This window comes from Nilaparvata lugens, chromosome 2 (genome assembly GCF_014356525.2).
Source record: "Nilaparvata lugens isolate BPH chromosome 2, ASM1435652v1, whole genome shotgun sequence".
In the NCBI taxonomy this organism is placed as follows: domain Eukaryota; kingdom Metazoa; phylum Arthropoda; class Insecta; order Hemiptera; family Delphacidae; genus Nilaparvata; species Nilaparvata lugens.
In genome coordinates this window covers 45970034-45985112 of record NC_052505.1, presented here as the reverse complement: position 1 = coordinate 45985112, position 15079 = coordinate 45970034, and the positions used below count along the sequence as shown (strand labels likewise).

Genomic DNA, 15079 nt, shown 5'->3' with positions numbered 1-15079 from the left:
GTGGTTTGTATTTATTTTTACTATAATGAGCGTATTGTAAATTATGAAAAAGAACTCCTAAGAGCTTGAATAATACTAAACGATGATTAAATCTCACCTAGCTTTGTTTATAATAATCTCTAGTTTCTCAACATTTTATTATAGGTGATAGCATATCTGTTCAAGGTCTCAAGTAGTTTTATTCTGAATTCTGAACTCTCAACAAAATTTGATAACGAAATACTCTAAAAGCAATTATCATTTTTCATAGGGAAACTTGAATTGAAAGCTAGAAATGAATAAAATATTTTGCATTGTACTTACCACAGCTAATGGAAGAAATATTGTGACTCCCAACAACGTTTTGATACCAATCGTGTCTCCTCGAAATTTGTACTTTATCTTTGGATCGTCACAGTAGAAGCCAACATTCTGTAGATCAGGTAGCAGACCAAACTCCATCAGCAACAACGTTGTGAACACTGCAACATAAAGATAAACGTTTTTTGTTACATTTTGATTTAAGCCAAATAAAAGCTATATTATTCAACACAAGTAGTACTACTACTGTACTGTACTAATAATACTACCTGCAGTACCTAGTACTACTACATAGGCCTAGTACATTCTACTGCAGTACTAACCTACATCACGTTTCAAAATATTAGTCAGTAAAAAGTCACAATATTGTAACCTACTTTTTTTGCACCGAATTTATGGAAATTTAGTCAAACCTCTATCAAGCCTATCATTAGACATATCATATCATATAGACCAATATCTATTGTACCTGTTCTAGCAAAAATACTTGAAACTATAGTATATAATCAACTGACTGAACATTTTGAGCGTTAAAATATCATAGCACCTTCTCAATTTGGCTTTAGAAAAAATAAATCTACTGTAGATGCTCTTCTCAAATTAACTAAGAGTGTATTGCAAGCATTTGAAAAGGGAAACTATCTCTTAATAGTTTTGAGATCACAGGACAAAAACTATTCAACAAACTGCCTTCCCATATACATAATGTGTCACAAAAGATATTTAAACAAAATATATATAGTTGGCTAGTATTAAATCCGTTTTATAAAATGACTGAATTTGATGAGTGCCTAGTAAATATGTTAGTAAATAATTAGTACCTGTCTATAAGTTTTGGTTAGTCTGATTATCTTGTTATCTAAATTCAACTTCTCTTCATCACTCAACTGTGATACTATAATAGAAACGTCCAAATGTATTTATTGTTGTTGTTATTCTATTTGTTAATATTAACAATCATTAAATGAGCATTGTGTAAATACTAGTGTAGAAGTGTGTGACTTGAACTTATTGTTGTTATGTTATATATTGACTTTGTCTACGCTGTAAAGGCTTTTCGACAATAAAATTTTATTTTTATTAGCCTACTATTGTAAAACCATTTCATTTAAAATGATTACCTGAATCACCTTCCTCTTCAGCAATGATGGATATGGGTTGCGTCAAGAGTTATAACTTATTACTTTTCACATTGCTATTAAGATGGCAGCATGGCTTAAAGTAGATGGTAAGAGTGCTGAAGAGATCGACAAAACGTGGAATAGTTGATGATCCTATATAGTAAAAAATGTGACCACTGAATTTAATTCAGGCATTGGTTTTGTAACTAACTTAATTTAAACAATGTAGCAAGTAGCAAAATCATATATTTCAGACCGCTAAAATAAAATAATGCTTCTACTCTAGGCTAACTTTAAATTAAATATTTTTATTCAAAAGTATTGTTCTATATTACCATTAATAAATATGTTTCCTCATTTAGTAGGAATATTTGAGATAACTAAATAATAGCCTTCTAGGTCGCTAGGTCTATTTTAATGATTAATGTAATGTAGTTATGTGGAAAGTTGGATATGAAATCTTAATGGATCAGAACGTAAATAAAAACTGTTAGTTAGGTACCTACTTCTACAAATTTGGTACTAAGCATAAATTTTTATAAGCTACTATTTACCTTTTGAAGATTTCTTTAATTGACTCTTTGTTAAACTCAGGGGCAAATATAATGGGGGGGGGGTGACAGGGGAATAATGAATATGAAGAAAAATAAGTACAGTAATCTGCATTTTTGACGGCCTGACGGTAAAGTAATAAGGGCGTTCAGCGCAAATTACCCTCTAAATATGAGCAGCAAAACTGATATAAAGTATCATGGGGTGTTTATACTAAAATCACTAAACCTTACATTAAGGTTGCCCCCACTAAAAAAAATTGCCATTTGGCACAGGTTGAACTAGTTTTTAAGGCTACATTGTCTCAGATTGTAACGTTTCTTCTTTACCCACTTTAAATATGCACATCATTACCGGAAAAGCCTGCTGAATTCTTCTTAATTATTTAAACTGTTGCAGAATATTTAATTTATCAAAAGTAAAAAATATTCGTAACAGAATATCAATTTAAATAGGCACCTAAATCACTAAACAAAAAATCCAATTATTACTGCAAATAAAGAAGAAAATTAGGGTCATCCAAATCAAATAATTCATTGTTACTTACGACAGTTTATTTTGAACTATACATACTTTAAATTGACAGAAAGGAAAACAATAAACAAAAACTAATACTCACATAAACTATTTCGGTAACTTCTTATCATAATGTTAAGAAAAGTCACTATTCAACAATTCAAATTGAGGTTAGAGACCGCTACCTGTCAACAAAATGTGACTTTCTCGGCTGACTGTTGTACACAACTAGAACTGAAACTGAGTGAGAATCTCCTCGTGATTGTGAACAGCTGTTTCTTTTGCCACCACTCAAGACAAGTGGCGACCAATCGTATTGCAGATACATGACGTCATCGCTGAACCGGGAAGTATGAACCTAATAGATGCAAATCTGCATTCGGCCGTGACACAACTTCGCCGTTTGGACCCTCAAACCTCTATTGCAACGTTGATGATTTCAAGTTCACAATAATAAAAGTTGTGATGAAAACAATTTGAATCAATGACATGGTTACTTCACGTCACTTACATTTGTGACGTACCGTACCGTAGCTTAAATAAAGTTCCGCGTCAGATGACGTCCTTATAATACCGTATGCAATAGAGCGATGTCCGTTCAGAGAATTATTGCTTTTTATTACTTTGACAATGATCTTGAGGAAGTAAGAAAAATAAGAATTGATAGCCTTGTTAATGACCTCTTTAATAACGAACAAAGCTCAACGGGACTTTTACAATCAGTTGGTTATTGATCAATTCACATAATTCAATATTTGAAGTTCCACTGTCCAACTGATGAACTTCAAAATAAATGCTTCTTGATGGTACAGAGCTCAAGTAAAACTGTTCTATTTTGGACTTTTCCACGCTCTTATTAGATACCGTACTTGATCATAATGTTTACTTGTTTGAGTATAAATTGTATGAGTTCACTTATGAGTACTGCAATTCTAGCATTTTATATCACTGTACCAACTTTTCCAAATTCCCACAAGCCTGTACCAATTATCAATTTTTAGCTAATTTATTATTTATTCATTTTCAAGCAAATAAAACATCACAGAAATACAAAATATCAACAATAAATTTTATGATGTGTAGCTCGAGAATAGTATATTTCGCACCTAGAGCAGAAAATGAGATTTTTCCGGCTCGAAATCGGTTTTCAAGTTCGAGGCCGTAGGCCGAGGACTAGAAAAGATTGAGAGCCGGAAAAACATTTTTGCCCTTGGTGCGAACGCTATTTTTCGCCACACACAAAAATAAACAATATATATATGAGAATAGTTGTTTACTAAGCACTTCCGAAAGCAGAAGTGGAAGGTGATAGCTCTAGGAAATCTGAGGTAATCTGAATATCAGGAAATTGTCCAAGTATTTTTATTTTTTATTCTGATTTGTCTAAATAACCTAAAAGATGATGTTCAATTATGTGGGAGGTTGAGTTTATACTATTTTATTCTTTCAAATGACAATAAGATGATATTATTATAAATGTTTTAATTATTATTGAATAATGAAAAGTTTTTTGATCAGCTGTTTTTTGATCACCTTTCTTAGTTCCATGTTAGCGTCTGGAAAGGGTACTCTTTCCGGCCTAGGCCGGAAAGAAACCTCTTCTGACGTCAGACGAGAGTCGTCTGCAAACAATGTCTTTCAGATCTACGTAGGGACTGGAAAACAGCTGCTTTCTGTGCAGAGTGGCGAAAACACATTTTCCAAGTTTATTCTATGATCATTTCAATTGAAGATTGAGCGACGGAAGTGTTTAACCTCACTGAACTAAATAAAAAATTTTAAACTACAGTTTTTACTTTCAGCAATAAATTCAACTGTTCCACCCCATGATCATTGCATCTTATTTCAAAGTATCGACTCTCATCCAACTGTTATTTATTTCTACAATTTTATGGTAAATTTATAGTATCTGAGACGAATAATGCAATTAACGTTATCTTTTTCAATGCTAGTATCAAATAATAACCAAATTAATGTTATTTTTGAATGAACTCCAAACCTCAGCTCACAACTTGATTGGTTTAATTGGCAGGGAATTAACAGAAGGAAGCGGCCAATGAAAAGTGTAACTTTATTGCACGGACCCGGGGGATACCCTGAATTGGTGGGAGTATCCCATCACCGGGCTGATTGTGCAGTTGAGTTGCGACTCTGGCCTTGACTTTCAATATTGACCGGCGATTTAGAGAGACGGCCCTAGCGTGTCAAGCGCAAATATTAGCGCTGTGTAGCATATAGTGCATGTACTGTGTATAGCAACATTTAGTACGGTATTAGCACAACGATTCACCGCCACTAGTCACGTGATACCAATACAATGATGCATCGCAAAGCGATATTTCAGCATCGAATTCCATCTCAGCTTTCAACCACCCAAGACCCAAGTAGCAGTGAAGGAGTTATCTTTGTAATTCTAGAACTTTACTTGGTACAATATTTTGGGAAGATATCAAGAAATAACTAGGTTTAATTGTTTGGCAATATTTTCTCTCTAAATTTAAAAGCATAATAGCCAACCGCCAAAGTTTGTTGAGATAATTTGATAATTATTCACTATGAGTAGGTGGTAAGTGATAAAAGTCACATATTTGACTATAACAATCATTTGTCATTTGTCATCCAGCTTTTAAAATTCTCGTCCAAGGTCTTTGATCATAACTGAGACTATTATAAATTGATTTCCTATCTTCAAGAAGTTCAATACATGTTTCAAAACAAAGATTTTTCTCTAAACTTCATATTCATCAATTGTAGATTTTAATAGTTTGCTATTCAGTCTTCAAGTATTTTGTGTTGAAAAAGAAAAATATGAGATTTCATGAATTCTGTGTTGAAAATTCATTAATTTCATGTTTTAAACAAAACTATAATGAGAATATATTTTTGCCACTCATAATAATTATTAATGATTGTTTTGATTTTATGCATAAATTTTATAAAATTTTCACGTTGATCTCAAGATAAGGTAAGTTTGTACGGTAACTGAAATTATTAGATACATACTTAGATGACTTACCAAATTCAAGTGACAACTGGGAAATATTGAATTCTGGAATGATATAATAGCCAAGGATAAGACAGGAAGTTGGTTGAAGCAAACTAATGTGAGCCATAGTTGCAGATGCGTTTTCACATAATTTAATCAATAGTTCCTAGACAACTATCTTTTGGCGCCGTCTCATCATCATACCAGTCTGATAAGTAACTGATGATTGAATTATATTTATATTTCCTCGATCAGACCAAAAAATGAATCACAATTAGAATTTATTACGGAGAGTAATCTCGTACTGAAGATCACTAGAGTTCACTCATTGGAGAGTAATCTCTAGATGTGGTGAATCATAGCTGATACGAGAAGCGATAGTTTATTCCAGTTGAAAGGAATTCCATTCTAAAAACACATAATCTAAATTTGCCTCCAAACTCTTAGCGAACGGCCATTGTAACTATTTTAATATGAGAAAGAGCTCTATTAATAAGAAAGTTGAACGGTTTAGTCACATTCACCTAGTTATCCACTGAATAAAACTGGCGCGGAAACCACAAACTTCACTCGTTTTCTAATGAGGATTGCAGCTTTATTGTCTGCGGCTGAATTGTTTGGCTCCAGACCAAATCGGGGTTTGGACCTCGGGGTCGGGCCATCTGCGAATGTAATGTTATTCCAAATTCACTAACAAGCAAGCGGGCCGGTGATTCAATTATCTTGGCAAGAAGAAATTTTGCAAAGTTGTTTGCGGTTACGGGAGTGTATTACCTAGAGATAATTAATGGGTCACAGTTGATAATTCACGCGAATCTTCACTGCAATGTGGGATACAATGGTCATATATGTGAACATAATAAGAAACATGTTCAGGCCAATCTATACACAAGACATAAGTGCAACTCAAAGGTAAATATAAACTGACTAACTGAGCAATGAGTTTTATTCTAAAACAAGTTCAGGTTTAGTCACATTCATTATTATTACCGTACAAATGGTACGGTATATATGTAGTAAATTTCCCAAATCTTATCTCTCATCATAACTTAAGACTGCCTTCCCATCTCTCTCTCGAAATCTGTACAGTAAGAATCACTTCAAACTGTAAGCATAGATTGAATAGTAAGTATTCATGATGAAGTAGCCTATATACAAGAAGCAATGTTCACAGTCTGAAGTAGATCTCTCTATAAACTAGGTATAATAACATTAATTCTATGATTCGACATAGATTAGAAAGTTTGAATGAATTCCATCATGCTTCATTTAAAATTGGAATAACCCAAATCAACCCTGTACCTTTCCAGCGAAACTAGTCTGAAAGTTATTATCATCCTGCACAGAACATAATAGATCCAATCATCTTTGAGCACTATCATCATTTGAATTTCATGTAATCACTGCAATTCATCTTTCATCATTGAAATATAGACTCAAATATTATTAATTTCTCCGAAGTTGAATGACTGAATACTTATTATTGTTGTACAGTTTGAATGACGACATCTTTAGTGATGCACTTCAAAATATTAGCATTGATTTAATGGGTTGTATTGATGGGAATCTCACTATAGATTTCTGTTTACAACGTGGGATGTTTCTACTTCCTACAACCTTCACATCGCTGATTCAAGCCGTCATGCAGCTTGCAGCTAGCAAATTACTGTCTCCAATTCAAGATCGAAATTATAGGTGTGCAAAAGGATCGGCACTATCATGCGATCGAAGATTTTTAAGCAATTTGAACACCTCATGACTCACAAATGTTCATGTCTTCACTTGTGCAATCACAGAGCATGAATCATTTGCATTGAGATTTGCATTGAAAAAAATGTATGTTCATGTCTGGTGAGTTGTTCAATTTTTTTCAATTTAATTTCAGCAAAAAACACAAACATACAAATTTTAAGACGTCGAACATTTGTTTAATGAGGAATCCCCAGTAATAATACGGTATTTGAATGATCAATTTTTATAGTGCATTAGTTATTATTAAAAATACTGAAGTACTCCAGAGATGTGTATTATCTCAGAAACAGAGTACTATATTAAAGTTCATGTTCAGAAGAGTTCATAAATTTTAATTAGGCAGTAATGCACGGCTGAGTGACACTCGAAGCAACATCATAGTGTAGTAGTAGGGTGATAATAAATAGTTTGATGTCATTAATCGGCTCAAGTAGCCTAGTCAATTAGAATCACTTCCCAATGCAGCTAAAACCACAAAAGCTAAAAGCCAGAGCTTGTACTCTCTCTTTTCTCTTCTTCTTCTTTTTCTTCTTCTCCTTCTTCTTTTTCTCCTCCTCTTCCTCCTCCCCTCCACCTCGTCGTCATCCTCCTCCTCCTCCTCCTCCTCCTCCTCCTCCTCCTCCTCCTCCTCTTCATCCTTTTTCTTTTTCTTCTTCATCATCATCATCATCATCATCATCATCATCATCATCATCATCATCATCATCATCTTCTTCTTCTTCTTCTTCTTCTTCTTCTTCTTCTTCTTCTTCTTCTTCTTCTTTTTCTTCTTCTTCTTCCATTCTTTACTAGTAGCTCTTTTACTTATTTTCTCCCTTTTATTTTTTATCTTTCACTTCCTCGGATCCCCCTTCCATTTGCTTCTTTTCCTTCAACTCGTACTTTATCCGTTCCTTCTCTTTCCTCTCCTTCCTTTCCTTCAACACGTCGTTTTATTCTCCTCTCCTCTTCGCTACTCCTTATCCATTCCAGCTTCATCCTCCAATTTTTTACTCCTCTCCTTCTTGTCTCTGCCTCGATGCCCCCTCTTGATTGCATATTAAAACAGTTGAATATTATCGTGGGGTCCCATCTGACCGAATCCCAAAAGGTCGAAGAGTATACTTTCCCATATAGTCGAATCTCATCTAGCCGATGAGATTCGATCAATTGCGACAAACTACAACATTTTTCTATCAAATGGGATTCGACTGCTTGAGAATCGGTCAGATGGGAAAATCAAATTTTCGACCTTTTGCGACAGCTGAGATTTTCGGCCAAATGGGATTACTATTAGAACTTTTCGATCATTTGGGATTCGACCATTTGGGAAAGTACAAGTTTCAATTCTACCATTTGGGATTCTTCAATTTTCGATCTTTTGCGACAAAATAATAATTTCGGCCAAATGGGAATCGGTCATTTGGCATGCCACCAATATTATAATTTAGAGTCATCTCACATTGCACCAGCACAGTCCAGAGCCGAGCCAACAGCGACTTGAAGAGGCTCAATGTAATTTGCTTGAGCATTGAACGAAATTAGCCATGCCTCCATGAGTATAATGTCTTCATTGATAGCCAGGAGCGGAGACGTGGCTAACTTGCCTCAAGTGCCTCTGGGCATTCTTATCGCTGTCGGGAAAGCAAGTGCCCACCACTTGAAACTTGACTCCAAGCCATTCATTTTCACGATGATTTACAGTTATATTAAATTCGATCTCAAACATTCTCTCTATATTCCCACATTGATGCAGCGTTGTTTAGTTTGAAAGGATACAAATACCAGATTTCATTCATAAGAAAAAATATACTTACAGTTAGTTGTATGTTAGAGGATTTGGTGATTCCAAATAATTTTAGAATTTCAGAAAAAATAATTGCGAGGGATAAGTATCTGCCACTTGACACGCAATGGGTAGTAACGCGTAATATATAGTTGTGGAATATTTGGCAAGGACGCATTAAATAGATAGAATATGGCTTCTTGAGGAGAAAATAATTAATTTCTCTGTTATCCTCTGACCAATCTTAATAAATGAGGTAGCCTTGAAATCTTGATAAAATTTGCTAACTTTTTGTCTCTTGTGAATTTTCTGTAAAGTGAACGGTTTTCGTGAAATTTGCAATCAAAAATTGAAAATGGCAGCCATTTTGAATATGTACATCGAAAATGTTTTTTTTTATTTTTTAAAGTTGAGTCTTTATAGCATAAATATTCATGCCAAATTTCAGATCAATACAACATTTCGTTCTTGAGATAAAAATTTCTAAGTGAAAAAACAAAATGGCAGCTATAAGGATAACCGCTGAGTTTTGGACACTTCAAATACGACATTTGTAGTCTCCTATCATCCAGGAATAACATTCTGAAATTCTCGACACTACTTCTGAAACACTCTGTATAATCATACAGAAGAGGCCTCGAATCCTCATGTATTTCCCTTGTACGGGTGACCGCTTACGACCAGCTCAACTGCGTCGTCATCTTCAAAGTCACATCCTTTTGGTTTGAAACCCGTCTAAAACCAGTCCATCCATCTCTCATCATCATCCATCACCATTGCCATTACAAATCTAAGACTAATTTTTATCCTCAGCAAGATTTCGGAAAAAAACAAATGAGGGAATATATTTTATAGTTTCTTATAAATTCCCTCTAAAGTTTGATACCATTTAGATAGTTACGTATTGGAGAAAATATTCTAGTTTCTATTGATAAGTGACGAGAATCCTCCAAATAATGTAAATATTTGAGGTGTACTTCCTAAATACTCGTGAAACATTCCGGGAGTCTAAGAGTAACATACAACGGCCGGAGAGCAAGCGCTCACAAGATAAATCACTGATGCAACGGTAGTTTCAAGATTTAGGGGCCGACTTGTAATTTGTAGGGATTAACACTGGGCGGCGGTAAGCCCAGGGTAGGAAAGGTTTGGGCGGGTGGGGAGGGGTAGAGGGCCACAGGCCTAGTGGTCGGAAGGACTCTATTCAAAAAACAGACTGACAAATTAAGCTCACCATGGACCGTTCATTAGGCATTTGGGAGTTGTTGTGGCTGGAACAAGACAAAGACAGACTGAGTTGGTTTGAGGAGGGTCTCGTTACAACTCTTTCGAGAATATGGAGGAAGAGGATTGAGTGCAGGCAGGAGAAAGAACATGACAAATAGAAGCAGAAGTAGAAGTAGACAAGTAATGAAGAAGAAAGCTGATGAAATGCATGAGAGAAAAGAAAAAGTGAAATAAAAGGAAGAAGAAAGAAGAAAATGACTTGGAGAGATTTGGGAGGATCTGGTTACAACCCTTTGGGGAATGCAGATGAAGAGGATGAGAAGCGAGTGAAAGAAGAAGAAAAGGAAAAGGAACAAGGAAATGAAGAAAGAGGAGTAGTACAAAAAATACTGCAGAAGATTGAAGAACGTCTAGTAACCGCTCTTTTGGGAGTACGGAAGAAGAGGATTGAAAGCCGGAGAAAGAGGATGAAACATAGAGAACATACAAGAAAGAGGGAGAAGGGGATAGATTCAAGTTCTTTGTTGTTGATCCTTCTTGAACTTTGTACTCGAATTACAATAAGCTGAATGAAGTCGGTTTCATTCATAGTGAGGGGCGGAGGAGGTGAATTGTAATTAGAGGGATGTCTGTCATGAGCCAACTCATTTCAAGATTGGGCCTTCAACCCGTTGAGCAATATTCAAAACCAGATAATGGAAGTCGGACTTGATGAGGGCTGATGTCTCGAAGGAGATTGCTCTGGAGAGATTGCAGTGTGAGTTGATGGTCTTGGATGTTAGGCTTCCCTGATATGTCAATGCACTTGAAGCTTATTGAAAAGTTAACAATTCATTGTTTGAATATTAATAATAGCCCACTACTGATGATAGTGAGAAAAAAACGGAAAATTAATTCTATAAAATTGATAAAAGTGGTACAATTTTAATATGATATTTATTCTATTGATACCAAACAAAGTAATAATTGTTTGTTGCTCGAGCATTTTGTACAATAGAATAAGCCACTGCATTGATCCGGTGGCTGACCGTTTCCAAACCTTTAAGAAATCCTGTGAACAAGCATATCGCTCTATAGCTGACTAATGATTGATAAATGATACTATACTCTCTCAATTTTTCTCTCTCTTCTCAAGTCCTATTTTTTCTCTATTCTCTATTATTTATTCTATTTTTATTATCAATTTTTATTTGTTTTCTTTTTTATTTTACTATTAAAATTAGTTTATTTTTTCATTTGACCTCATTTCGCCTCTTCTTATCTTATTAGTATTAAAAAATTGTGTTTACTATTTCATTTTATATTTTCATTGTTTTTTGCATCAAATATGTGACTAAGCTAGTTGATGTCAATAAGGCTCTTCATGGATTTATTCTGTGAGCTTTTGTATGTAAATAAATATTTTTATTCAAAATCATAAAGATTAAAATATTCATAATGATAGATACAAAATTTCATGATACAAAAATATCTTATGTTGTTCATTGCTTAATAATTATAGCAAAGTACAATAATAAATTGATGAAGTTTGAAGTAATATACTGTACTAGGAACAGTCCATTGTTTGAAGTTAACTTGAGACTAGACTACAGATGACGAAGTGAAGGACACAGGATAAAACACTTGAGCTTCTCAATGTGTATGATTTTGTTGAAAAAACAAGTAAGTTGAAAATAGCTAGAAAGTATGTAGCATGATTGACACTTGAGTGACAACAGTTTATTTACTTGTATCATAGCATTCTCCACACATGAGAGTGAAGCCTTGTACGTTTTAGACAACATTGCACATGCATGTTTTTTCACAGAAAAGGGTGAAAGTTATGACGAGAAACATGTGGACACAAGCGGTGCAGAAAAGTTCCACATGTTCAATGTGGTCTCGAAAAAGCATAAACTTTGGTGCAGCTTTTTTATAAGACTAAAGTCTGCATGAACCAAATTATTTTTAGGAACTACACTTCAATTTGAAACCCACCACAAGTTTACTACTCCTCTTCTGGTTTTGGAGAGAATAATCCATATAAATTCGATATAAGGTTCATTTTTTCTGAAATATTACATAAAATAATACACACATGACAATAACTATGATACTGTAGTAACAAGATTATTACCATCAGAAAAGAGAACGAATCACAGAACAATGTATCGAATTTATCGATCCATTTTCAATGAACGCAAATTAACTCTAATCAAACCATAATCTGCAGAGCATCATCCTCTTGCTCATTCTATTTTTGGAAAAATATCAAATCAATAGTTTAGAAAATCTCAATACTTATCAATCCGCTGTATTTATCAATACAATCAAATTTAATTCCGTTCTAGACAAATACTCTTAGGCTATTATATATCGTTCAATCAGAATCCATATTATTTGCTTATCCAGTAGTTGGTAGTAACTTCAATTAAATTGGATTTTTCGCTCTATAAAACAACCTAATTGTTGTTTTTGTTGGTTTGTTGTTGGTCGACGTTGTGTTTACACCAGACAAATGAACTAGTTCTGGAAATAGATATTCTACTAAACCAGTTGTTGTTATCAATCGAGAACACATCATCTTCAAGTTTGACTTCATCAAAAAATGTCCGAAATGTCATACAATAGAATAATAGTGATTCAACAGGCGGAGTGTGTTTCTGGATGCTCTCAAACTTGCAGAGCTACTAAAGAACACTGTACTTGACCGTTGTAGAAATGTCAGGTCGATTCTTCCACTCAGTAACTTTATTGTAACAAAAACCAAGCCACAATCCTTTTTCATTCTTGACTTGTCGAACCCATATCGATATCCTCATCCTGTTCAATCGAATAATCTCACATCCGTCTAGTGAGGATTTGAAAGATCATAAAACACATCTGGCATGTACACGCCTTTTTAATGTAGCATGACCGTTAAGAAGTAATAATTGATGATTATAGCATGAAGTAATAATTGATGATTCAACTTGGAGGTGGGTAAGTGATGACAGATATAGATTTTAAAAACACAGAAAAAAATACATGAGATTGTAATAATAGTACAATCAGTGAATGAAAATCTGTTTTCTGTGAATGAAAATTCTATTTACTTGTATTTGAAACACGATTGAACTGTAGTTGGCCCATTCAAAATGTAATCGATTCCTGGAATCAAAATGGTGTTCAAAGATAGATCTGATAGAATAGTCATTCAGAAACCATCCAGTTTACCCTTTACCACCCACTTTGGGAATGTTAAAGAATGACTAACTTCTTCGATGATACGATACTCACTGAAGATACTTTAGAATGTCATGATATTTTCCTGCCATGCTCGTCTCTAACGAAGTATTTTCGTGTTATTGTTACGATTTTCGTGTTATTTTGAAAGGGAATTTAAATAAGGATTTCTTGGTAGAATAAAACGAAACCTCCCTTCAAAACCGCAGTCGATCCAATTCTCTGGCCTGACACTACTGTACAATATTTTGTGTAGAAGCTACAATTTTTTATCTCCACTTTTGATGGACTATAGATGTAGCTTACAGGTGTGAACGCATTCTCCATAAGATTGATGGAGGCGGCACGGTAGCTCAAACGCGTCGACCTTGTCAGTGGCATAATAGCACAAGAGTCTCCCCCTAAGAAATCTTTCTTTTCCCATTGTGAATTAAATACAGCGACAATCCGACTCGTCAAAAATGCACCTGAGTTCAGCTGATGAAGTGCCGTGAGGGGTCAGCTCTATCCTGACAGGTGGATATTTTCCTTCCAGGTAGAAAGACGAATTTTGAAACAGGGGAGAAGACTGGAGGAATCTGAGAACATTGAATTTTCGAAAGGGAAGAAACGAATCCTATAGTTTTTGATCTGCTCGATACCAGGGATTTGTTACGAGACCATAAACACTGGTAAAGTACGAGAAGAAGATTTGCCATATTCATTTTCCACAGTGAGAAGGTAAACGTAAATTATATCAACAACGATTAAGTTAACCTGTCATACTATATATAAATTGAACTATTAAATTCATTTTTTATACCTACAACATACTCTGAGTTGAGAAACTTAAAAGGGGAAAATAGTGATATTCTCCAAGATAACAAATTAAAACTATTAGAGCAAACATCACATGACAAATATCAGTTTATTATAGGAATGGAGATTCACTTTTTATTTTCAAACAGAGATTTGAGTTGTATCAAATTTTGATTTTTGAATATCTAGTAGTGTAATTGTCACATTATTTGGGCAGACTAGGCTCGGCTGAAAGATGCTTCACTGCATATTCAATTTTCATGAGAATCATTGTGAGTATGGAGGTTCGATGTATTTCTAGTATTCTAAGAATACTCACTAATGTTACAAAGGCGTGAACTGGAGGTTATGCAACTTATACATTGCTTTATCTGAATTTTTTACGAAAAAGGCATACAAAACCCCTAGTATCAGTACCATATACCACAAGCTCTATCTTCCCAATTTGGATTCACGCCTATGGATTCGGATATGTAATTTACATAGACCAATGAACTAACTTCGAAATAATCAAACTCAAAACAAGTTGTAATATTGACTTTGAAAATATTTTTGCATAAAAACCGTTTATATTAGCAAATAAAGGCAAGCCACTCCGTTCTTTGCATCAAAATTATCCCTGAGTCAAATGCAAATCAAGTTTAGTTAATGGATTAACAAATACCGTACCCTCTTCCCGAACAAACTGGTATCCTGCTTGCATCTCATTGTCATCTATGCAAGCCGAGTGTGTTTATTAATTGGTGCTCTTTCTCGTTCGAGTGCCAATGCAAACTGCACGAGAGAATAGGGAAGTGAATGAGTAGTGAGTGAGTGAGCATGAGCATTGTTGAACGAATGAACTCCTGCCTCCTGCTT

At 34.6% G+C, this 15079-nt stretch overlaps 1 protein-coding gene across 1 annotated transcript in view; it reads right to left on the bottom strand.

The window, feature by feature from the left end:
* LOC111046996 (phospholipid phosphatase 1) overlaps window positions 1–15079 on the bottom strand; it is a 75913-nt gene that overhangs the window by 9049 nt on the left and 51785 nt on the right. The window contains exon 4 of the mRNA XM_022332656.2: window positions 304–461. Within this exon, the coding sequence (XP_022188348.2) occupies window positions 304–461 (158 nt within the window). The remainder of the gene's footprint in view (window positions 1–303; window positions 462–15079) is intronic.